The sequence below is a fragment of the Camelus ferus genome, chromosome 25 (genome assembly GCF_009834535.1).
Source record: "Camelus ferus isolate YT-003-E chromosome 25, BCGSAC_Cfer_1.0, whole genome shotgun sequence".
NCBI lineage: Eukaryota > Metazoa > Chordata > Mammalia > Artiodactyla > Camelidae > Camelus > Camelus ferus.
In genome coordinates this window covers 32,945,496-32,972,472 of record NC_045720.1, presented here as the reverse complement: position 1 = coordinate 32,972,472, position 26,977 = coordinate 32,945,496, and the positions used below count along the sequence as shown (strand labels likewise).

The following is a 26,977-nucleotide window of genomic DNA, read 5'->3' as shown; positions in this document are numbered from 1 at the left end:
TGTACTTGATACAAACATAAGCACACCAGTTTCTATCATTTTTGCCTTTGGTTTTTGAAGATGGAATTTAGAGGGCAAACGCATTTAGATATGAAATATTGAAATCCACTGAAACTGTATAGAATTATTTAACAGTACAGCAGGGCTGCTTGTTCCTTTAGAAGTAACATCAGGTGGGTTAGCTAACTGAGCTGCCAAGACTGTATTTTAATGATCTCTAGGGTTTATCTCCTGTTTAAAATTCTTTGTCATTTAGTCTGCGTGTGTTAAATCACTGACACTTGCTAAATTCTCCTTCAGATTTGTTTGTTTTCTACTGTTTGGTGTAGATCATCTGATCACTTTGATGTGTGATAGGAGGAAAACAGAAGTTATCTAATTTTTAACCAGTCTTCCCTAAGGCAGTAAATATATTTATTCTATATCTTATCTGTTATCAGCTGCAGATAGCTGCAGAAATTCCTGATAGAAGCTTTAAATTCAGGTGCCTACTTAGTCAGCTCTTACTCAGTAATGCAGGGGTAACACACAACCCCTAAAGCTCTATGGCTTGCAGTCACTAAGATACACACACACACACACACACACACGCACACGCACACGGAGAGAGAGAGAGTTGTTAGTGCTGTCGGTTACTTTTTTCACAGCCTGAAGGAAAACCTCCCATCTGGGACATGCCATTCTTGTGGTTGAAAGTATAGGACTCTTAAGAGACAGTCAGAACTTGCAATGACTGTTAAAAGTTCTTGCTCATCTGGGACCACACACCCTGCTCATTCACATGCCATTGGCCAGAGCGAGTCTCATGTCAGTATGCTCCAAGAGGGACACTGCCATTTACAAGGCAACTGCTGAGCCCGTGCCAGTCTTTTATACAGAAAGGTAGAGAAAATACCAGAATATAATATGGATATAATTTTAGATAGGACCACTGGCATCTTTTTCTATCACGCCCTATTCTTCTGATGCTACTCAACTCAAAAAAGTCCATTCCCGGCTCCTCTCACCCATCTCTCCATCACCCTTTCTGTACCCTTTGCTGCCAAGTAGACCCATGAAACCTACTCACCTTCTCTGCCCAGCCTGACGTGGGATCTTTATGATATACCGAGTGCCTAAATTATTGCTTTAGCCAAAACTAACAAGAAGTTTCACAACCTCTGGAGCTGTCTGACCTGATAAAGAGTAGCTCCGCTCTGGGCCAAGTGGGCTCCATGTTTGCTGAAACTATACCTACCAATTTTGTTTTATTCCTGGTAATCAGCTTAAAGTGAAATTTTAAATAAATTACATAATCATTGCCTGGATTTATTTAATATGTGTCCAGAGTACTTGCATACCTTACTCTTACTGTCTTATAATGCTTCATAACACACAGGGCAGCTTTTACGTCTATCTTCTCACCCAGTGTTCCCAAGATCCTGGCGGCATCAACACTGTTGTGATTCCGATTTTACAGGCTGGGGAAAGTTAAGCAACTTATTCAGGCTCAAAGGCTAGTGAGCTTTCCAGCCAGTGCTCAGTGATGGGCTCTTCTCGTTGCTGATAAATACCCTGTTTTAAGTGTATCTTGAAGAATGCATAGTGTGATATAATCACTTTTGTTTGTAAAGAAGTTTTAAAGTAAGATGCTTGTTTTACCGATAGGATTCATCTTTAAAATTTTTAAAACATCTTCTTCATTTTGAATGATCTGATAACTAAATTTCAGTTTATATACAACTTTCCCCAGGAAAACAATTATTGTATATATTGGGCAGTATAGTTAGTGGAGTGCAAAACTCCATAAGGTCAGTTTCCCTATCACAGTAAATAGTGTCCCCTCCATACTGTTGCTCAAAGTGGTTTACTGTTTTTTTTTTTTAATTGAAGTATAGTTGATTTACAATGTTGTGTTAGTTTCAGGTATACAGCAAATTGATTCAGATATATATAAATGTTTTTTTCAGTTTCTTTTCCATTATAGGTTATAAGATATTGAATATATTCCCCTGTGCTATACAGTAAGTCAGTCCTTGTTGTTTATCTATTTTACATATAGTAGCGTTAACCCATTAATCCCAATGTATCCCTACTCCCCACTTCCCCTTTGGTAACCATAAGTTTTTTTCCTATATCTGTGCGTCTGTTTCTGTTTTGTAAATAAGTTAATTTGTATCTTTTTTTTAGATTCCACAAATAAGTGATATCATATGATATTTGTCTTTCTTTGACTTACTTCACTTAGTATGATAATCACTAGGTCCATCCATGTTGCTGCAAATGGCATTATTTCATTCTTTTTATGGCTCAGTAGTATTTCATTGTATATATATATACACCACATCTTCTTTACCAGTCATCTGTCGATGGACATTTTGGTTGCTTCCATGTCTTGTCTATTGTAAATGGTGCTGCTGTGAACATTGGGGTGCATGTGTCTTTTCGAATTAGAGTCTTCTCTGATATGTGCCCAGGAGTGAGATTGCTGGATTATATGGTAACTCTATTTTTAGTTTTTTAAGGACCCTCCATACTGTCTTCCATAGTGGCTGCACCAGTTTACATCCCTGCCAACAGTGGAGGAGGGTTCTTTTTTCTCCACACCGTCTCCAGCCTTTATTACTTGTAGACTTTCTGATGATGGCTGTTCTGTCACTCTTCTTTATCTCTGCTGCCCTGCCCTCATGCAAGCTGATATCACCTCCCGGCCAGAATGTGGCAGTAGTCCCCTAAATAGCCCTCCTCCTTTTCTTACCTCATCCAAGCCTTCCATCACAATAAGCCTAGTGATACTCTCAAACTGTAAATCTGAATTTACCTGACTTCTCCTTCCCCACCCAGACTCCTTAATACAGTTACAAGGCCCCCCCATGATGTCACTCTACAGTCCACGAGCCTCCTCTCCTGCCGTTCTCTCCCTCACTCTCTGCTTACTTTAATCTCAATGCTCTCTTCCCTCCTCCTCCCCCCAACCTCCCTGCCCATGTCCCCTAGTCCCATCAGCACTCATTTCTCAGATCTTTCTCAGCAAAGCTGGCCAGGACCCCCAGGCCATGATAACTAGTCTTGTTTTAGTCTGCAGAAACTCACCTTGGTGTTCCTCACTGTCACTAAGGCCTGCAGATTTTACTCCTGAAATACCACTGGAAGCTGACTGAGGTGCATAGTACCTTCCAGCTGCTGACCTTAACAGATGTGTTAGATGACAATGGTTTTTGCAAAAGCCCTCTCTCACCCACACCAACCTCCATTACATGGAAATACACAGGGTTAAGGAGAAAACAACCACTTCAAACGTGTTTCAAACGAACCATGTTTCAAAGCAATTGTGTTTTTTCTAACACAATACACCTCATGTGCTAGAGTATAAATGCTCCCTGTGATAATTGCTTAAAATTAATCAAGGTACCCAAAAGTCTGACTGCCTTTCCCCCTGTGCAAGCAGTTTGGATTCTAAGTGATCAGATTGCTAATGATTGGTCTGTCCTCTGTGCTTGTGGCTGCTGTGTGTTGCTGAGTTGGGTCCCATGTTACATGTTGAATCAAGCATAATGGTCCTATGGTAGGCCCTGCTCCATTAGACAATGAAATGTGTAAATTCTGTATTTTAGAGGTCAAGGGAGACAAGCTGCCTTGCTTGCAGCTCGCCCTCAGGTGTTGGTCTGGCAAGACGGCTACTCCGTTGGGCAAACGGCTGCCCCTCCGGAGGAGATGATAATTTACTGTGTCTGTGGATTGTGATCAAGCCAGGTCTGGGCTCGCTCGCAAGGCAGACAGACCAGGTTTGATTGGCGCCAGCTCTCCCGAGCCAGTTTGGAGACCGTGGGTCCCAAGCCTCCAGCTACCATTCTTGCCTCTTGCTCTTCTGACTTTCATGCCAGCTAATAGCTGAGTTTAACTATTTTTTTCTTGAAAATTGTTTCAAGGACACTGTTTTGCTTGCCTTCTTGGAATTCACAGAATGACAGAGATCCATAAATATCTTGGTTAAAAATTAGAAGATTTTTGGAGTATCCCACTGTCTGTCTTGGGGCCTGGCAGGAAGCCTTCTATTCACTGTAAATGAGTAGATGCTTCATCTATTTCTGTCCTCCCTTCTCTGTGCTTTACCTGAGAATGCCCTTTGCTTTATTTGCAGTCTATTGCAATTTTCTAAGGCCTACTTTAAGTTTTACCTTATTGGAAATTTGCTTGATTTCCCCCCATCAGAATTGATGCTGATTTGTTTTTATTTTGTGAAATTTTACCTTGTACTTTAATTTAGCACTTGTGGCATTCTGCACTCCTTATACTTTTTAAATTTTAGTATTTTATGTGTTCTGAGAAAATTTTATTTACAAAATCAGATGGGGGCCATCCTGACCCTTGTGTGCCAACCCCTGCTCTACCTCCAAGAAATTCTTAATGTACACTTAAAAAAAAAAGTAGTGCTCTTTTAAAAGTTATTGTTTACCTATTTTTTCTCCTCTAGATTATACAATTTTTAGGGATAGCAGTGAAAGGTACTCAAATTTGTATTGTGCCCAATTCTCAGCACAAAGCCCGCCCAGTCAGAAGGCTGTAAATTTGTTGAATAAATTTGAATCTTTAAGGCTTGTTCTTCCATGAAAAGGATGTTGCACAATCATAATAATCTCCATAAACAGATGGACACTCAGAAAGGACTGCCTGAGTCTCTTTTATCTGCCTTGCCATGAATTTGCAATTTCCTTACCGCTTCAGACCAAAACACTGAGTTTCTGGGAACAACTCTTACCCCTTCTGCATAACTGAGTGCAGGGAAAGCTAGCCATTCCACTGGACCTAGTTATTTTGTATAATGCACTTGGTATAAGATTATGTGACAAGAGTTAAGACGCTAGGCTTTCTCTTAGGTGGGGCTGGAATATTCCTGTTGGAAGGGGGTTTAAGTCTTCTGAAATCAGAATCAATTTCCTAAGACATACGACACTGAATTGAGCTCCAGAGACATGTTTTTATGTCTGTAGTCTTTTCCTTTTAATAGTAGAAAACATTATGAAATTCTCACTTCACTGTCTTCCTATTCTTAACTGTTCTTGGGAGGAATCGGGTCAGAAGAGACTGTGAGATTAGAGTCTCAAATTCTGTATAGAATAAATGATCTGAGCCAACACCACAGCAGTCAGCATCTGTTGTCTATGCAAGAAGACCACAGCAGTAATTATGTACAGGGAAAGCCATTTAAAAAATAAATTGATTGATTTTGAAAATTAGGTGTCGAGAGTAAGAAAGAACCTGAGGATTTTTATACTATTTTGTGATACAATCAGCTATAGCCAAGAGAGTCGCTTTATGAGTAATTTTAGTTTCAGTCTTACATTTTCTTCAGAATCAACTACCATAATCCTTTTCGTTACTGTAACAGAGTCTGATGACTCTTGTCCTAGAGTGAAGCACCTTCCTCAACTCCCTCACTTATAGATTGGGACCTAGTGTGATAACAGCGCTCCGATTGATGAGCAAGATCCTGGGTAGACTAAGAAGTAACTGATAATTCAGGCAAGCTTTTATATACTTCTTTATTTTTCCTTCTTATTCCTCTTGAAAAGAAAATATTGAGCTTTTCTTTCTAATGTATTTTACATTTATGAAAAATATAACAATGCAGTTAATAGGAGGGGCGTGACCCCTGGATTCAGACACCCAAGGAGTCAACTCTCAGTTTCATTTGTTTATGTTTTTATTAAGGTACAGTCAGTTTACAGTGTTGTGTCCATTCTGGTGTACAGCCCAATGCTTCAGTCACACATGGATATACATACATTCAAACTCTCAGTTTCAATGCCCAGTAGTTATGTAAACTTATTTCTGTGCTCTTCAGCGTCCTCCTAATAACTACTTTGCAGAGTTGCTGTGAACATCAGTATAAACAAAAGCTACCCAAATACAGATGTTATTATTATCATCAATTACGCTGACCTACAGAAATACACAAGTTCCTTCGAAGTATGCCTTTTGGAGAGTGATCAGGGATGGGGGATTATTATACTTTTATTTTGGGGGTTTCTTTTTATTCATTTAGTATATGCATGTGTGCATGTGTGTATTTGTACTTATGAGTGTGTGTGAGTGAATTTCATATCTTACATGTCAGGCACTATTTCAGGCACTTTGGTAACATTAATAAATAAAACAGACAAAATTTCTACCCCCCCTTGGAGATTACATTACTATAGTGGATGCAGCTAGAAGCTGATAAATGCTATGGAAAAATTAAGCAAGAAAAGAGGGATGGTGATTGGGAGTGGGTTACAATTATCAATAGGCAGGTCAGGGTATATGACACTGGATTTGTGTTCTTTGGAATTCTCATGGACTAGCTTTTAGAACAGGAGCATGGGAAGAAAGGAGATGAGAGGACAGAAAAGAAGAGGAGCCTGCTGACTTGCAGGAGAGCAGAAGCATGTCGATTATGTAACATGTTCAAAACACAAACTTATATGGAAGAATGAGGTCTTCCAGATGGCCTGATTTTATTGTATTCAGTTTGAGCAAAACTCTTTTTAAAATATTTTGTACACACCCTGCCTTCCCAAACAATGGATACCGAATACAGTCCACCTGGTTGGTGGCTGCTGCAGCAGGTTCTCGCCATGACCGCCACGTCTGTTACTGAACTGTCGTGAAGCAAGGCCCTCGGCCCGCAGAGATGCTCTGGGCTATTTGCCTGTATAATTGGCTGAGCCTGCAGTGATTGTGAGTTCTGCACGATAGCCACTACATACATATAGCTATTTAAAGTTAAATTCCAAACCTACCTCTTCTTTTTGATTTGTTGTTTCTCATAGTTCATAGGTTTAAGTGCTAGAGTCAGAATTTTATATAAAGTAAGGGTAACTAGGCTGTAAGAACAGAAGAGCTTTTCTCATGTTCAAGTACCTGAGTTTTCATACTTGGGATTTGTATTTCTATTCTGACTGCCTTTTTTGCTTGGTTATTGTTGTTCAGCTGTGCTCAGAGTGGGTGGTCAGAGAGTCAGACTGCTGAGTTATTGTGGGAGAAGCGCTATCAAACTTTAAAGGTAAAATTGCACTTTTATGGAAATGCTTTAGACCTTCCTTATTCGGAGCCATGCCATTCAAGGGTTGTGTATTGACTGGCTGCCTACACATACACTGAGTACAGTGTCAGGCCCAGGATTGGGTATTGTTCCAAAAAAAAGTGCACATGGCCACAGACCCTGAAGGTGGGAGAGAGAATCATAAATAGGCAGTTTTATTGTCTAGTGCCCAGGTTTGCCTAGGACACTTTGAAAGTGCAGAGGAGAGTGGTGCATGAACAGCCTTCCTGGAGGTGGGGGGAGGGGGTTGAGGCCAGAGGCCTGGGAGTACTTCTTAAATGGCATCCTAAGGGGTAAATAGGTGTCACATGACGAAGTTGGGAAAATGGGGTCATTAGGACATGATGTACCGTAGTGTGTGAACAAAGATACTGAAGAGTGAACCAGCATGGCAGGAGTGGGGACCTGGAAGTTTAGTACTGATGGAACTTAAAAGGGAGCCTGTGTCCGTAGAGCTCGACAGGCTTTGAGTGGTATGTTGAAGTGATGGGTTATCAGCCAAGGAGGAAGAGGGGCAGGGGGATGGTGACATAGGCTGATCTGACTTTTCAGCAGTTCAGGTTGTTCACAGGTTGTTCTGTTCCAGAGGAATCAGAGATGACTCTGAGTTTTCAGGAAAACAGATTAATTTGAACTCTTCTTCCAAGCTCATCATGACAGGCTTTGACCTCTAGCTGCTGCTAGTGTTTTGCATTGGCAACTGTGGTGTCCTGGTTAGTTTCTGGCTCTTTAGGACTTCATCACTGGCATTTATTAAGAGAACTTGAACCACAGACCATGGTGAAGCATTACCCTTGTATGACTTTAATTTTGCAGTGGCCAATGAAAACTTATAGAAATTTGGCTTCATTTCTAGTGGCTCCAATCCAGATGCCAAAATTACCCCATTGCTGGGATATCCCCTGGGTGGACCATTGAATCTGTTATTCATTAGGAACAGCTGAAAACCATCAACAAAATTCCTGTGCTATGCCAACAATAACGCCAGTCAAATTTCAAGGTAACTCCAGGTTTCAGAAAGCTATGAATCTCAAAATCTGTCTAGCTGAACCCTTATTTGTATTTTTACACATATTTATCATGTGAGAAGCTAGTGGCTTCCTTACTTTCCATGATTGTACATTGCTCTTTTTAGATCATAAATTAAATTCTGAGTTCTGAATGTTGGCGGAGACATGCTTATAGATCGGTTATCAGTCACTTTAAAGTAAAAAGACAAATTCAGTCCGGACAGTGGAACCAGAAGTCGGAGAGGAGCCTGCCCAAAGGGTTCATTATGATGGGGTCCAAATTGAAAACAAGAATTCTCTCCTACCTACAGTGCATTTTAAAAGGATTTTCCAAGTAACAATTACTATTTTAATGACGTCTGTTAAGCTTCCAAAGAACCCAGTTCTCTAGTTTGCCAGATTAAAAAGTATGTGAAATATATGTTAATACTTCAGTTTTTACTGATGTGTTTCACAACTGTGTGGCTAAAGCCACAAAACAGTAGGTGCCTGCCGCTTTCTTTTAGGTGGTAATATTTAGCTGCTGCATCTGGTCTTTGCTGCTAAATATTTTTTTTTTTTGTCCCTCTAACTGCTCCATCAAATTGAATCTTCAGTGGTTTGGCAGTTTTTGAATGACTTCTTGGAATCTGTGAAACCCTGTCCCCTGATCAGGATGATCTGGGCGAGTCTTGTGGCAGGAGGAAAGATGGCCGTCTTTCTACATGAGACAACAGGATTGTAGGGCAATTATACAACATCTTTAAAATTTTAATCTGAAGACTAGTTCTGTGTTTGGTGATGAAAAAGTACTGTAAATCCAGAAGCTTGGGAAGTTTCCACATTCTTCAAAAGTGGTACAAAGGAAGAAAGAAAACAAGCTGACTTTTTTGGCTCTTGGGAGAGGCTACATCAACCATTTGTTACAAGTTGGATTACAAACATCATTGGCTTCTAAGAACATTCTTCATAAACTGTCACTCTTTGTACGATGTCAACGGAGGTATTTTAGCGACAGATGAAAATAGTTTTATGAAAAGATAAATATATTTTTCACTGATCCCAGGGGAAGCTTTCTAAAATGAATTTTTAAAAGAAATAATTAGTGTCATTCTGTGAAACTCATAACTTCTTAGGGTGGAAAAGAAGCAAAAAGGAAAAAAAAAGGACACCTTTTCAAGCAATTTGTGATTTAATACCAGCTGGTCAAGTGAGTTGAAAAACCTTATGAGTTGTAGGTTATGTTATTTTGAATGCCTTTTCTCTTTCTTGGGAAACTAGCTAACCCCTACAATCTTTCTCCCATGGCAAATGGCTCTGAAACTTTGATCTCTGCAAACCAGTTTGCCAGATGTAGTGGATAGAGCATGTGCGACCTTTTGTGTGTCAGGTCACCCTGGCCGATCGGAAACCATACGTTAATCTTGTATGACTTTTATTTCCAGGCATTACAGCAGAAGTTCTGGTGGTGACCTCTTTCAATGAACTGCAGAGAAGGGCCCCAGAAGCAAGAGGGAAGATCGTCGTTTATAATCAACCTTATACCAACTACTCGAGGACTGTGCAGTATCGTGTCCAGGGGGCTGTGGAAGCTGCCAAAGTGGGGGCTTTGGCATCCCTCATTCGATCGGTAGCTTCCTTCTCCATCTACAGGTTAGTCATTATGTTCCTTTGAAATGCTTTCCAAAAGCAGCATCTTCCATGAAAGAGAAGCCCTTATGAATAAAAACAAACCAGTCAAATGAAAATACTGATTGTTCATGGAATGTTCCCCGCATTCCGCATTTGGTCATTTGTTTGTAATATCTTCTCTGGCCTTTTCAAGATTCCAAGCATCGTTTGTGCATTCCTTTAAAAAGCTTTCCACATCCATGATGATCCCAAACATTCCTTATATAACCAATATATTTTATGTATTTTCATTGGAGGGAGACGTGAATTCACGTCTGCGTTTCATCAAAGATGTCTAATGACTTCAGAGGGAGCCAGGCTTTTTTTCCATTGTTGCTAGAGAAGAGAAATAAAAATAAAGTGGGTAACATGCTGGGGGCCATCTATGGTGTAGTGGAGAGAGTTGAGGAAGCAGAGGACCTTGGTGATAGACCTGTCTGCTTCTGAAGAACTGCGAGGCCTTGGGGATGTTCTTTTCTATTGATGTATAGTTGATTTACAATATTATATTAATTTCACATGTACAGCAAAGTGACTCAGTATTTTTATGGATAATACTCCATTTTAAGTCATTACAAGATAATGGATATAATCCCCTGTGCTACACAATGTTTTCTTGTTGCGTATTTATTTTATGCACAGTAGCTTGTTAATCCCATGCCACCTTGGGAATGTTCTTAAACCTCCCTGGGCCTCACCATTCTCCTCTATTAATCAGTAATGATGAACAATAGTACATTTACAAAATTATTTTAAGATTAAATGAAGAAAACTTACGAAAGCTACTTGATGATCTGTAAAGGTCTATATAAGTATTTGGTGGTATTTTTTGAGGGCAACGTGAGTATTTGCTTTTACTTTGTAGTTCTGATTGAGGATATTGCAAAGTGCTTTATTCGCCCTCAGTCCTAGGAGGAAATTTGGCATTGCAGTGGATAAAAGGTCTGAAAATTGACCTGAAGATATTGGGCCTAGTTTAATAGCTATGTATGGTAGTGTCACATATCAGGGATGAAATATTTGAGAAATACCTGTAAAAGAAGCACCAGTTTACTGTTGTAGCCTGGTCTGAGATTAAAAAAAAAACTTGCAAAAACTTGCAAATAGGGTTCATTTGGGTCTCAAGACCAGATCTTTAATACCTTTTGTAAAGGAAGGTTTCTTTGTTCTGCACAATTGCTCTCTGGCACTGGAGACACAGCTTCTTAACCTTAATTAATTAACACCCTATACCCTTGAAAATAAAATAACCAAGGAGACTTCAGCGAACAGGAAACCCAGAAAGGAGTTGTCCAAAAGTGCTGAGAAAAGGAAAGGGACATTTTCCTTTTACAGGAATAAGATATCTTCCCAGGGGAGGAAGATGGGGCATGCTAAACCGCTTGTTAGAAGTTTTATGAGAGAAAACCTAGTTACGTTGATGTCATAGTGCTAGTAATAATATTCTTTGTAGAGTCTTTAAAGGTTTGGCGACTTGTGAAATAATGATTGGACCATATTCTTTTGGATGCTTAATCTTCCCAGGAGGGAAATCCTGAATGGCTAGCTTACTTCCCAGAACACCTCAACCACCCCTTAGAATAACATACTCAACAAGTCGTGGCCATCCACCGTGACTTCAGTGCTCATGAGACCTCAGTTGTGAAGCTAGTCTGTTGCTTTGTGAAACTGGGTGATTGCCAGAAACATTTATTTAAGAACTACTACTCATAAGACTAATAAATTCCCAGATGACTTAATGCACAGCAATCTGCCAGGGTTCATTAGCAGTTTTTTTTCCTGGTGTAATGAAGACATCTGGAACCCAGGCTGTAACCTAGGAGCACTAGAAGAATTTTGTCCAGCAAAGGATTTAGAAATCTGTTTTTTAGCCTCTAAGATTTGATGTTGGCAACCGGTAGTATGTATTTAAAAGGCATTTTTCCTAATATTTCTAGATCCAGACTGATTATAATTTTTTCATTGATTTATAGCCAGTCATACTTCAGTAGACTAACTTTTGTAACTCCATATTTTCAACAATTATAAATACAAAATAACTCTTCCCTTTACGTAGTACTTTAGAACCTTTCACATATGTCACCTTGTCACCTTATTTATTCTGACAACAATCCAATGTACCAAGCAGAGGGACATGATTTACAGATAGAGAAAGAAAAGTTCAGAGAATTCAGCATATTAATATGCTTAAGTCTTGCATCTTGAAAAAATGAAAACCAAAACAAAACGAACTCTGTCTCTCTGTCCACTTCAGGCCAATCGTTTTTTTAGAGCCCATTTTCCATAAAGAGTATTCTGTATTCCTATCTCGAATTCTTCATCTCTTACTCGCTCTGCAGACCATTTTAACCTGGCTTTTCCCAGGACTGAAATGGAGCTTGTTAAGGTCACAAATAGCTGCCTAGTTGTCAAATATAATGGGCATTTTTCAGGCCATCATCTTACTTCATCTCTCTGAAGCATTTCTCATTCTTGACTGCTTTTTCAATATCTCTTCTCTTTGTTTTCTTTGACTTATTTCTCATATTCTCTCTTGGTCTCTCCAGCTCCTACTCTTTCCCTCTTTGCCTCTTCCTTCCCTATTTCTCTGGCTTCTCACTCTGAATATTCTTTATGAGCAATTTCATCATGCTTATGGCTTCAGCCAGCACCTAGACTGTGGCCCTTCCAAACCCCGCTCTCCCGTCCATACCACTGCCTGAGCTCTAAGCCCATTAAACCACCTGCTGATTCTTCTTTTGGATGTTCCATAGCTACTCAGTTCTTTTTTTTTCACCCAAAATTGAATCTATTCTTTCACCTCTTTTTCCTGAATTTTCTACCTCCGTGAAGATAATGCCATCTATTCTGCCTTCTAAGTTAGATGGTCCTTGCTTACTTTTCTTTCTTCCCTTATCCATCTTTTCTAGTAGTTACTGCATCTCCTAGGTTCTATTCTTTATCAGTCATTTCAGCAAATACGTATTGAGCAGCTCCATTTCCCAACATCACTCCACATTCTACTACTCAGGAATCACCAAGACTTTCCCAATGTACCCCATTTCCTCAAAGTTTCATGACTTTGCATGCACTTTCTCCTCTGCAACCTTCGAGTCCCTTCCTCACTATCTCACACTGTCCTTCAGGATTCATCTTAAGTGTTTCTTCTTCTGGGGAGCTCTCTCTGATATCCAACACCAGCCCAGGTGCACCGCCTCTTTATGGTATCCCATGTCATCCTGTGCATACTCTGTATCATAATATCTTGGAGGTGGTTCATGCTTTGGTAGGGTAGACTAGCGGTTGTGACAAACAACTCAGTTAACACAATAGAAATCTCGTTCTTGCTCACATAATATTTCCAGGAAGATGTTCAGCAGGTGGCCTCCTGCTCCTTTCCATCTTTTGGCTCCATCACCTCTAAAAAATCAGTGTCCTCTGCAGGGTCCTCTGCATCCAGCTGGCAAATAAGGAAATGGAGAGATAAAGCTGATAATCAAGGGGGAGGTTTTCCATGGCCAGGCCTGGATATGGTGGACCTCCTTCTGCTTATTCCACTGTCCAGAATACAGTTATGTGGAGGCTGGGAAATTTGGTCTAGTTTCATGGTCACTGTGAAAGGAAAATGAGCTTGGTGAACAACTGTCCTGTCTGCTCCAATTGCCTGTGACTCCACACTGGACTGTAAGTTCCAGGAACACATGGACTCTACTTTTTACCTCTGTATCCCCATCATCTAGTATAATATTTAGTACAGAATGGTTGCTCAGGAAGTGTCTTTTGAAGGAATCAGAAAGTGTCTGAGGTTATATAATCAATCGTGGTAGGGTTCTTACAACAAGCCAGGTGACCCAGTGCCTAGTGTGCTCAGGCCAAACTGTGTAACCATTACATAGTCAACTCAAAAACAACTTGAATTTTTAGGCCACTTTGTATTTGGAGGGAAATATCCAGATGCCAATGTGGCAGGTTATATATTTTTTCTGCCACAATATTCATGTGTTTTGAGTTCCCTTAGCTCTAGGCAGTGGGTGATACTGGCTGCTGTCTAGGAACGGCGTAGAGGTCGGCAACACTTGAGAACAGAATATCAACTGTAATTTGCTGCTGCTTGACTTCAAAATTAGAAAATCTCCTAAAGGTCAGGAAGTGTGTTTTCACCAAAGTGACGACACCTGTCTGTGCAGTTTGTCAGTATTTTCCAGCCGTTTTGGAAGCACAGCAGTCCGTGGTCACACGACAGATGTCCTCAAAGGGAAGCCCATTACTTGTTGCCGGCATTATCTCTGGGTTCTTTGTTGTTATTTCTCTGTATTCTCATTATTCCCATTGACTTCAATGAGAAGATGTTTCCTTCACTGATGCTTTTATAAAGATTTTTCTTTTGTTCAATATTGAGTATCAACTGGGGACATCTAATGGGAACTCCCATGAGACCCTTTTTCAGTTTTTCTGTGTGTAAGATATGTTTTGCCTTTGTCATCCGAGGATATTTATAGGATAAATTTAATTAGTAAGAGATTTAAATTCTACAGAGGAAAGCCGCTCTATGGAACCACTTCCTTATATTGTTTCTCAAATTAATCACATTTTTGAAGTAAATTTTTATTGAAAGCTTACCAGTTGCTCAGAAGTTGCCAGGCACTAGAGTTGCTAAGGGGAATTAGACATGTTTTTGGTTCTTCAGAAATATTCTATCTGGCTAAAAGAGAGGAAGATAAGCTTAAAATATACATAGTTAGCATAATAAATTTTATATTTAGTGCTAAATTCGTGATTGGGGAAAGGAACAAAGAAAGGACATTGGCATTTATTAAGCACCTACTTTGTACTAGGCTTCTCTGAAGGCTTAAATAGTTTGTTTCAATTAATTCTTTATGCAACTCAGTAGAAACAGATATTGTTATTGCTCTTTTATTGAGGGAGAAACAGGTTCAGAATGGTTGAGTGGCCAGTCAAGTTACACAGCTAATGAAAGAACTAGGATTCATACTCAGAGAGTCTCTGGCTCTAAATCCCATACATTTTAGATTCACCAAGCAACTTGGAGCGCTAACGCTATAGGAATCTAGACGCGGTAGCAGAAATCTGATGTGGCTGGCTTCACGGAGGATGTGGGTTTTGGGTGAATTCAATGAAAAGGTTGAACCTGAACAGAAGTGGGGTGGAAAGACATTCTATCCACGATCAAGGCAAGAGAGTGGGAGTGCATGATGCATTGGGCGCTACACAAGTAGAGCAGCTCAGCTGGAGCCAGGTTTCCTAGATCAGAGAAATGTAATTTTGAGGGGAGGGGAAGAGACCAGCTTTACGTAGAATCCAAAGTACCAGATCAGGGAGTTTTAAGTTTAATGTGGAGGAAATGGGGGATCGTTGATTGTGTTGGAGCTGGGGGCTGATGCTTTAGAGCACTGTCTCTGTAAGTATGGTGCCTGAGACAGCCCCAGCCTCAGAGTTTGTTGACATGCAAATTGTCAGGCCAACCTGAGACCTGTTAAATTACATCGCACTTGGGTGGGGTTTGTGGCTTAGGCAGCCCTCCAGGTGATTCTCCTGTATGTGTGGGAACTACCGTTTCAGAAAGATCAGTCTGGTGACTGAACATGACAAGCTTTGAGAAGGTGAAATGGGACACGGCTCTAACAATGTGATGTGAAATAGTGAGGGCGTAGACAATGGCAGTGGGAATACAGAGGAGGCGACAGCAGGAGGGTGTTGGGCTGCACCCCACAAGGCCGAGAGCCTCGTAATTGCCCAGCAGCGAGACTGAAGAAAGAGCCTGGAGACAGTGACAGAGACACGACCTGCTTATTGAACAGGGGACCTTACAAGCTGAAGCAAAGTCCTGGAGTGACACTCTACTGTGTACGGCAGACAGCAGGTAGGACGTGGCAGCAGTGTTCGCTACCTGGGGGAGGAGGAGGCTCCCAGTTGTCGGTGGACCTGACATCAGGTTGGCTCATCGGTTATCAGGGAAACCAGCTGCTGGGGCAGGAGGAAAGCCCACAGGCAGTTACTGATTAGGCCCTATGATTAAGAGGATTGAATAGTTATGTGAGTAGGTGTAGGTGAAGCAGGGACTGGTTGAGCAGGGGATGTGCAGAGAGCGAGAGGGCAGCCATCTTGAGTGGCCTGACCACACAGAGGGGTAGTATGAAAAAATTATCAAAACCTGGGGACTGGTTGCATTTAAGGGAGGCAGGAGGGGGAGTCAAAGTTTACAGTAAGGCAAGGATCAAAAACCAAGGGATGAATCTGCATTCAGTCTAGCCCAATATTTAAAAATCATGAGTTTTACATAAAAATAGGGGTTTGTGGTTTTTAGAGAAAAAACTGTATCTGGTGGCAACATCTTGTATTTTCTACAAGGCAAACCTCAGCCTCATGGATTAGCCACCAAGTCCTTTGTGTTGACGAGACGTGCCCTCTCCAGTCGGCCAGTCTCCCGGTGTCCGTCCGCCCAGCCTGGGCGCCAGGGAGTGACGAGAAAGAACTACGGGGTCGGGCGGGAGGGCCGATATTGAGGCAGCCCGACCAGTTTGTTTTTCAGATGTTTGGAGTTTGAGGTGGCTTTGAGATAGTCCCATTAATCTGTTTTTTATACTTTGTTTAAAACAAAACAAAACAAAACAGTTAAGCATTCCCGTTTCTCTGTTATCCACTTTTTAGATTACCCAAGGCAATTTAAAACCCTAGACTGGCTTCCTTGCAGAGCAGTACACCCTGGGGCTTCTGCCTCCTGCTTTCTCAACAAACGAGCTCAAGAATGCGAAGTAATTTTTATATTAGCCCGAACAAAATGTAATTCAGAAAGCAACTCTACTGAGGCCAGATTGTCTGTTGTACTCCTGTTGCCAGATACACATTTTTTTCCAGTTATTTTCTCCAGTGCCCCAGATAATTGAACACAGGCTGTAAGTTTTAATCAGCTAAGGAAGCGAAAGACTCTCCTTTCCTTTTGCTGTGAAAATTGCATCACCACACTGGATAAGAATTCATCGAGGTGGGAATGAGCTGTTGATAGGACTTGGCTTTGTAAATACTACAGGTTTATGTTTCATATCACTTGGCCTTTGTGTACTGTATTGACAGAGTGTAGTGAAGAGGAGGAGGGAGAGAAGCAATCCAGTTTGAAGATGACTAAGATCTGATTAAACATTCAGCTGGAGAGAGAGATGAGTGAATCCAGGTGATGTTTATGGAGTGTCAGAGAGGGAGACTGTTAGACCATCTGGTGAGAGGGCTGTGAAAAAGTACATAAATCAGTCCCTATAATGATACTTAATTAATACAGAGTCGAAAAACGGTGTAATTGAAGCGATGGTCGGGCTACATCGTAGAGTTAAATAGCTTCAAAGAGGGCTCTGATTAAAACCATTACAATTTATAAAACATTCTTCATCTTAAGAAAGCCTCTTGATGAGATTTAACATGAACATTTTTGTAATCAGAGGACCAGTTTAAAACATTCAGAGCAGAGGTGAAATGTCTTGAGAGGTCTATTTTGGATGATTTTTAAAAGCCAGTTTAGTCTCAGAGAGTACAAAAGCTGGTCCCCCTCCCTTTGTTTTTTTAACGGGAGAAAAATTAATGCTGCTACTTTACACTTAGACTGTCTTAGATTTTTGATGTCCTGGTGGTTTGGTTCTTCGGCATGACCTTAGCTTAATTAGTTATCAAGCTTGATATAAATTGTTTTGAAATACTTTTGCAGTTTGAGGGGCATGTGTGCCTGCTGGTGATTACAAAAAGGTAAATATCACTGTGACTCAAAATGGTGCAACTGAGCCAGCCCCAATTTGTAGGTTCTTTTCCTTCCTTATTTTGTTTTTGCTTAATTCACTCTGAGGCTCATAACAGATGCACAGTAATCAAGCAGAATGCCCATTCTCATCATTTATGCAGGTGGAGGGCCACTGTGCTCCCAAGGGGGGAACCAGAGAAGACCCACACTGAACACCGTGTTTTTTTCTTCATCTCTCTCTGATATTTGAAAGGCAGATTCTTTGTTTAGAAGGTCTTTGTTAGAAATTCTAAAGTGTCCTTTAACCACTGAATGCTTATTATTGCTTCAGGTAGCGTGCCAGGCACACCACCTCATGATGGATAGACTTGGGCTCTGTCCTCTAGAGCCCCAGTTCCGGAGTCACAGTGCCTGGGTCTTTGGCTGCTTGCCAGATGTGTGACCATGGCAAACTGTGTAAACTCTCTGTGTCTCAGTTTCATCTGTAAAATGGGTTTAATACTGTACCTTCTTCCCGGTGTTCTGTGGGGATTAAATGAGATATTATTAGTGCCTGACACACAGTAAGTTTTGCATTCATGTAAAGTACTATTATCACATAGTCTTGCTAACTAATGACTGGATATACTTATTGAATTAAAGAGAAAGGAAAAGAGGGAATCATGGAGTGAAGGAGAGAGGGGAGGAGAGAGGAAGAGAAGGAAGGAAGAAGGGAAGGAGGGAAGAGAGAGAAGAACTAAATTTATTTAGTATCACTACTTTAATTGCCACTGTCTGGCTGGGAGACAGCCCCTGACATCATGTAGCCATTTTGATCTCCGTCTGTTTAGTCTGACCAACCTCTTTTGGGGGGTGTGTCCTTACTAGTCTGTTTCTCGGTCTTGTATCTCGTTCAGTGTATCTTATTCATCTCAGTGTCCCCATGGCTGTGCACAATGCCTGGCACACAGTATTGCTGGAATGAATGAATAAAAAGAGTTAGAGGCAGCCTATCAGTTTTGCTAACATATGAATTCAAGGTATCACCATTTCACATGCATGGAAGTTGAATAATAATATAGATGAGGAGGCTAACCTTTTGAACTGCTACTTATCAAAAAGAATCTCTGGAATCTGAGAGGAGACCATATAGTTATGTAAATTTTGGTGAAGAATTGCAAACTGCTATTACTATGGTGCTTTGTGAGGCTGCTATAATTAATGGTCTGTTTGCATTCCTAGTATGGACTGTCATTTTTCATCTGCTTATAACCTTGATATAAAAATTTATTCTTGGCTGCTATTTTTGCATTCATAATTTTTAAATATTTATAAATGTTCACTTTCTATTTTCCAGCTTTCTGATTATCGAAAGCACAAGCTTAAGAGTCACATCACCATGGCATGTTTTTCCGAATCTCTAGTGGTGAAAAGAAATTAATGCATTTTGAATTCAGGTTTCAGGTTATGACAATGTTGTTTGCTTATGCATGCCCTTTGAAAAAATGTCTAGTGTAGCATATGAACGGAAATAATCCCAAGTAGCCTCAAGTCAGCCTCTTGCTGTTGCAGGTGCTTTTGCTCTTTCTCTCGTTGAGGCTAAAGTCCTCTTGCATCAGATGACCCTTTGGCTTCTTTAGTCCTCTGGGAAAAAATGCCAACCAGAGTTACCAGGAAGATTGGAGGTTAACGAAGGTAACGATACAGAGAGTAGGATTTGGATTCAGACAGACCTAGATTCAGATGCAGCTTAGCCACTTAGAGGTTGTGTGACTTTACATATATTGTTTAATGTCACACCTGTTTCCTCATCTGTAACATGGGAAGAACACTGTTTATCTGACAGAGTTGTCGAGAGAATGATATGGGATTAAGCATTTGATGTGGAAGCTGACACATGGGACGCGATCACTGAATTATAACTGGCATCTGGCCTTGATCATGGTTGTTATCATCAACAGATAATGACAGGACTGAGCAGGTGGGTTGGTATGAACTGAATTATCTTCAAAAGCAGCAGTTCCAGAATGCTCCGCATTGTGGGCTCCAGGGACCTTGGTTCTGTTTATCTCCTGATTTCTGGAACCCACTCTGGTGGTCTGCCTCAGTCTTTGGCTCAAAACTCTACTCTGTCTTTTTACCCTTTTCAACCTCATTTTGAATGCTTGATACTGTCCTTGCATGTAGTGCCAAAGATATAGTGACTCAGACCAGTGATCAGTGGCCAACTGACCAGAATGCAGTAAAGGTTCTATTTGAAACATCATCCAAGCTATTTTCCACCTCAGGGCCCTTGCACTCACCAGCCCCTCTGTCTGGAATGTGATTTCCCCAGCTTTTTGTTTGGCTGACTCCCTTTCAATCTTCAGAGCTCAAGTGAAAGACTGCAAGGCCTCTCCCTCAAATTCTTCTACCTCGCACCTTCTCTGTATGCTCAGAGTCCTGTAACATTTGGTAGCTTCTGTCTTTCTATCTACTTGTTCAGTATGTATTTCTTCATGAGAATATAAATTCCATGAGGACTGGCTATGTCTTTCTTCTACACCATTACACTGTCAGTACTCAGTGTGTGTCAGCCACTCAAGAGATATTTGTTGAATGAATAACTGTTTAAAAAAATCATCTAAGATCAAAAGAATAGAGAACCAACTGTAAATGCATATATACCAGCTCATGTCTATTTTCTGAAGCTACATTCTAAAGCATCACTTCATGGATTTTTAAAAGTGTATGTATTAAAATTTATTACTATCATTATTCTTTTTGATAAAGCACCGAAAATCTCAAAGCATTTAATAAAATGTCAAAGCTAGTATTTTATGATAAGCTTGAGTGTTTGAAGCATTGAAAGAAATTTACTTTTTTTTTTTTTTTCCTATCCAAAGGAACCCTAACTATCCCAGGTAAGTCAGCTAATTAGCAGGGTGTAAACAATACCGTTTCCTCTGAACTTTCTCATTAACGACACGAGCTTTGGAGTAATAACCCTGGAAGTTATTTTTAGAGTTTACCATTACCAATGTGTACCATATGTGAATGAAGATCCCTCACCCATACATCATTGCTGTTAATTGCTGAAATAAATGAGCAAAAATCTCAGACCCAGCAATTGCTTCTGTTTCTCCAGACTCTTTTTCTTTTTCTTTTCTTTTTTGCTGTGTTGTGCTGGTGTTGAGCAGTGTGTTCTCAAAGAGCCCTTTCCAGGAGAAATAAGTGTCTCGGTGTGGCTTTGCAGAGGCCTACAAGGGTGTTTCTTTGGGAGGAGTCTACCTAGTTTCTGTGGTGCAGGGCAGAAACCTGTAAATTATCCACCCACTCCAACCTCCCCACGTCATCAGCGGTTGTGAAGAATTTTTTGAGTGTCTATCTTCTGTATCTCTACCACTCACTCCACGCTTTCATTGCCAGGTATCCATTGCAGGATTCGTTCTTAGCACAATGTGATCTCTGGCCCTGCCCCTATGCATTATGACACCAGCAGTCCTGGGAGCCATTCCTGTACCAGGATGGAATCTGTGACTATGAATCCCATAAATACATCCTCGTAAAGCTAAACTAACATAACCCCAAATCAGCTTCCTCAAAATACCTGGATTCATTCCGATGTTATCCAATATGATGGGAGGTGTGAAGAAACGGAGTCAGAGTGGATTAAAGGCGTTGGCACCTGGAGAGTGCATGGACCAGTGCTGGGCGCCTGGTAAGGCTTCTACAGATACAGCTGGTAACACCATCGTCATCCTCATCCTCCTTCTCCTCTTCATTTCTATACACACTTTACTGACCTTTTCAGTTTTTAGTGGTTTGGCACTTGGAATTCTTTATAAGCAGCTTCTTCCTATTTCTACTCCCTTCCCCTTTTAAAACCTCAATTTCATGTTGGAGCTGGATGGGCCCTGAGAGAATGAGATGAGGAACTTGGGGCTGACGGCCCCTCAGCTGGTTAATGGCAGGGCAGGGTCAACGTGTCTTTTAGCTCCTGATACCATGTTTCTTTTCTCTCGAGTCTCATGGGTAGATCTCTGTCTGCTATACCCAGCCTCCCAGGATTAAGAGTCCATTAATTTAGGCATGCATTGATTTAATCTTTGTGGGATTCCACCCCTCACCCCAACTGGTATTTTTAAGAGTTAGAATGCTCAGTATACTTCTAAAATGCCACCTAATAGGGTTGCTTTTCTCATTTTGAAAGAACTTTGAGCACAGTGCACTGTATCATGAACACTCCCACAGAAAATGGAAACTCACCTTGTGAAGAGGTAAGCTCTCCATGGACTTTGTATATTCCTTTCCTCAGCAGGGGAAGAGTCTGTATGTCAGCCGCCTGGCCTTCCTCTGGGGCTTGGTTTTTAATCTCCAGGGAGGCGAGGCCGACAAAATGTCATCTCTCCTCCTGCTAAGGAAAGAAGCTGTGAAATAGATCTTCATTGCGTACGTGCTCCACGTTGCTCAGCACCAGCTGTGTCCATAACGCCATGGTGAATTTAAAATACTGCTCCATCAGAATAGTTTTTAAGAGGGACTCTGATGCTCATAAGTACCCCTAATAGACATTGTGAAATTACACCAATTTTTACCTTTAACTGGATTTATTCCTCTGAGAAAACTGAAGTTTACGATGTCTGCCCAAATACTGCCTGTTACTGATGCGGGTTTTTCTGCTACAAGTTCTAGGAGTCCCTTAATTCAAAGAGGGGCAGAGAAAAGAGCTAACAAAGAGTCAACAGCTTTTAAGTATCGGGTGCTTTCAAGGTAGATATGTCTCATCCCAACCGAACCCTTCCTTACGAGAGCCTTGGAGGTTTAGATTCATTTTACATTTGAGTAACTTGATCAAGATTGTATCCTAAGACATTTTGAAAAAGGTTTTTTTGATCATCTGTTTGCCAACCTCAGAACTGGCCATCTTGTTGTAACTAAACTGGAAATAGAGAAAATAAGATATAGTTGAGGATTTTTGTAAGAGCACTTTGGTAAATGTTGCAAAAGAGACCAAGCAATGTGTTCCAATTGGGAAGACCAGGTCGAGAGAATGAAAGGAGGAAAATTGCCAATACATGGGCGAACACCAGCACTAGTGACAGTGAAGAGGTCTCTGAAGTCCTGGGCTCTTCTGCTTTGGAAGGTGGATTTTGAAAGACATCTTTGGTCATATTTCTGTGAGGCTCATTTGTTTCCTCCTCTCCCTGGTGTTCCTTTCCTCCTTCCCTTTATTCAGTACCTTCTTGTGGCAAATAATTTCCTAAATTAGATTTCCTGTTACCTTCCAACCTGAAAGGCAGAGGCACAGACAGTCCCCTCCTGGCAACTGTGTCTAATATCTCCCCTTCCAGAGATTTGCCCTGTGGCGGCTTCAGTCCGTTATCATCACTCCTTTTGCCCATGTTGGCAGCACTCCAAGACCTAGGAGGAAAAAGCAGATCTGCAGATATGCAAACCTCAAAATCAAGACTTAATGAAATCACTCCTCCACTTGCCCTTGCCTTTTACTGAGTCCTGTTCCAGCAGGGATGGAAAGAAAGCATTGGTCATGCTGTCAAAAGCAGATCAGATTTCTCCACTGCTATTTCTTCTTTTCTTAACTAAAACCAAAACACCTCACACAACAGTCAGACCAAAAAAAAAAAAAAAAAAGAAAGAAAAAGAAATGACACTGGATGAGAGTGAAGGTAGTTTGTACTGGTTTCATAGTTCATGTGTTCAATCATATTTGTCTCAGCAAATATGATTGGAAGTGGTACTTCTTCTTTTCCCCACCTCTGCCATAAGATTTATAGATGAAGATAAAAATGCACTGGTCCTCCAAGAAAGAGCTTCTGCTCTGCCCATATCCCATCTTCCTGCCCTCGTCCTTGCTCCTGCTCCCTCTCTCCCTCTCTCCGCCTTCTCCTTCAATTCAGGGCTTAGAGAAATCTTTCACTCTTCTTTTGACAGATGTCAGATAGACAGTATGAGCTCATTTAAGCTGAACTGTCTGGGGGAAAGTAAATTTGTCGAGGAGGACAGCAATTTGGATGACAAGGGCCAGGACACACCAGATGGCAAGACTGGAGGAACTCTTATCAGGCTCCCAGCTCACGTTCCAGGTGGCCTCTCTGTCTGTCTTCCCTATTCTTATTTGTTCACGGTTGACCCAAATGGAAACCTTGAATATACAAATGAAGTTCTTCCTGGAAGCTGGCAAGAGAAGGAGTTGATAGTGACTCAGCCTAGCAAGCCTACCTCGCCCCATTATCTACACTTCTCATTACTGATGCTTCCCAGACCCGTTTGAGCACGTATTTGAAGGAGCCGCAATTCTGACCCCCGCTAATTGTTTAATAAACAGGTCTGTTATCTAAGCTGCCAAAATTTTGACATTTTGGACCATCCCCAACCCTGGCTACATTTGGCACTTCTTGCCAAGATACGAACAGAAGTGTTCTTAAATATTCTTCCCCCATTTGCCTCCCAGTCTGACAGATTTTTTTTGGCTCTCATTTTCCAGAAAGGGAACTTATGGCCATAAATGTCATGGGAAGGTATTTAGTGGAAGGTGAGATTTTTTTGGTCCATGTCAAACATCTTAAAATTCAAGGCCAGGCTCCTTGTGGCAAGCTCTGATCTATGAATCATTACGTTCTTAACATACCCTGAGAACAGGAAGAGAGAGATCAGTCTTTATAGACGCAGGCGGAATTTCTCCTCTGAACGCTGGTAATTCATGTGGCGTTTGCTGTTTGCTTATGTTTGCAGTGAAATTCCTTTCCTTAACCTTGCACTGTGCTGTAACTGGTCACTTAACCAGATCTTTTGAGAGAGCAACACAAGTTGATGTTTTAAGTACACAAACAAAGCAGATGTTTTTAAGCTGGGCATCTTTTTTTTTTTTTTTTTTTGTGGACGATATTTGGTTCACATGAGACTCTTATTTTTTCCAGCCTGTGAGCTTTGGCTCTGAATTTACATGTTTTGGAGGTTTGATTTTGTTGCTAATTCAGTGGAGAAATTTACTAAAGGAAAGGGCTTATTATGAGTGAAGAAATAAAGTACCAAATTGTATAGACAACCCACACTTTTCTTTATTATTTAATTTTGTACTAAATAATACATGTACTTGGTATTAGAAATCCTATAGTTGGAGCAAAGCCAATTGATGGCCATTTCATATTTATCTGGAGGTTGAAGTTTCATTAACAACTTACAATGAAAATCAGAGAAAGAGGCCTCTGAGCAACCCCATATATCTGTCCCAACCCCCATGTGGCAAGATAGTACATTGTACTTCTGCTCTTCTCTCCAAGAGCTTTTGGGACTTCAGCACGTTATTATATGATTAAAGACTTTATTTTTTTAAGAGCCATTTTAGGTTTACAACAAAATTGAGAGGGAGGTACAGAGATTCCCCGTATACCCACTGCCCCCATTTATGCATAACCTCCCCTATGAACAACATTATTCCCCAGAATGGTAAAAATTTTCACCCAGTGTTAACCTACGTTAAGGCATTGTTATCACCCAAAGAAAGTCCAGCGTTCACTTTTGGTATTGTGCATTCTATGGGTTTGGACAAATACACAGTGACGGGTATCCATCATTACAATATCATACAGAATATTTTCACTGCCCTAAAAATCCTCTGCACTCTGCCTGTTCATCTCTCCCTGCCCCTACCCCTGGCAAGCACTGATCTCTTTAGTGACTCCATAGCTTTGCCTTTTCCAGAATGTATGTAGTTGGAATCATCCACTATATAGCCTTTTCAGATTGGCTTCTTTCTTTTAGAAATATGCACTTAAGATTCCCCCAGGTCTTTCCATGGCTTGCTAGCTTATCCCTTTTTAGTGTTAAGTAGTATTTCATTGTCTGGGTGTCCCGTAGTTTGTTTATCCATTCACCTATTGAAAGACATCTTGGTTACTTCCAAGTTTTGGCAGTTATGAATAAAGCTGCTATAAATATCTTCTGTAGGTTTTGTGTGGATGTGAGTTTTCAGCTCTTTGGGGTAAATACCTTGGAGCATGACTGCTGGGTTGTGGAGTAAGTATATTTAGTTTTATAAAAAACTACCAAAATGCCTTCCAGAATGGTCATACCATTTGGCATTCCTATCCTTGTCAGCATTCAGGTGTTTTCAGTGTTTTAGATTTTGGCCATTCTTATAGGTTTGTAGTGGTATCTTGTTTTAATTTTCATTTCCCTGATAACATATGGTGAGGAGCATCTTTTCATATATTTCTATGCCATCTGTATATCTGAAGTGTCTGTTAAAGTCTTTGGCCCAGTTTTAAATCAAGTTGTTTGTTTATTTTATTGCTGAATGTTAGAAATTCTTTGTGTATTTTGGATAACAGTCCTTCATCAGATGTGTCTTTTTCTACCAGTCTGTGTCTTGCCTTCTAATTCTTTTGATGTTATCTTTCACAGGGCAAATTTTTAATTTTAATGAAGTCAAGTTTATTTCTTTTATGGCTCATGTCTTTGGTGTATCTGAAAAGCATCACTATAATGAAAGACATGTAGGATTTCTCCTGTGTTAGATCTAGGAATTTTATAGCTTTGCACTTTGTATGTAAGTCTTTGGTTCATTTTGAGTTAATTTTTGTGAAGAGTATAAGGTCTGTGTCTAGATTCACTGTTTTGCATGTGGATGTCCAGTTGTTCTAGGTCCTTTTGTTGAAGAGACTGTCTTTACTCCACTGCATTGCCTTTGCTCCTTTGTCAAAGATCAGTTGAGTATATTTATGTGAGGCTATTTCTGGGCTCTCTATTGTTCCATTGGTCCACTTGTCTGTCCTTTCACTAATACCACACTGATTGCTGAGCTTTGCAGTATGTCTCGAAGTTGGGTAGTGTCAATCGTTCAACTTTGTTCTCCTTCAATATTGTATTGGCTATTCTTAGCACTTTATTTTTGGCAAGTTTAGATTTCTGGGTTTTAAGGACATACCAGATTAGCAGACATAGGAATGAAGAGGACATTTTTGACATTGAGGGAAGAGACAGGAGAACTGAAGTGTAGCCACAAAGCTGGACTGCCATACCTACCATGGTGGAGATTCATAAGGACAACATTGAGTCACCTAGAAAAGTTGTATTGTGTTTTCTTTTTAAGAAACAGGGTAGGGGAACTGAAGACCCGGTAAAAGTGTTGTAACAGGAAGGAAAGAAGGGAGAAGGATCAGGGTTCTCCAGAGGAACAGAACTCTAGTAGGATCAATCAATTGATCGATCGATTGATCTATCGATCGATCTATCTATCTGGCCTCTATCTAACCTTACTTAGTATGAGAGATTGGCTCATACAATTGTGGAGGCTGATAAGACCCCAGTCTGCAAGCTGAAGACCCAGGAGAGCTGATGGTATAGTTCTACTGAGTCCGAAAGACTGAGAACCAGGAGAGCCAATGACGTAGTTCCAACCTAAAGGTTGGCAGGCTCGAGACATGCGAGGCTGAAAGCAGGAGAAAATTGATGTCTCAGTTCAAAGGCAGTCAGATGAGAGGAATTCTCTCTCACCTCGGGAGAGTCAGGCTTTTTATTTCATTAAAGCCTTCAACTGATTGGGTGAAA

General features: G+C 40.7%; 1 protein-coding gene across 1 annotated transcript in view; it reads left to right on the top strand.

Moving 5' to 3' along the window:
- The window catches only part of CPQ (carboxypeptidase Q), a 389,854-nt gene that overhangs the window by 117,451 nt on the left and 245,426 nt on the right, over positions 1-26,977 (top strand). Inside the window, 1 exon segment of the mRNA XM_032468179.1 lies at positions 9,498-9,705. Coding sequence (XP_032324070.1) covers positions 9,498-9,705 — 208 coding nt within the window.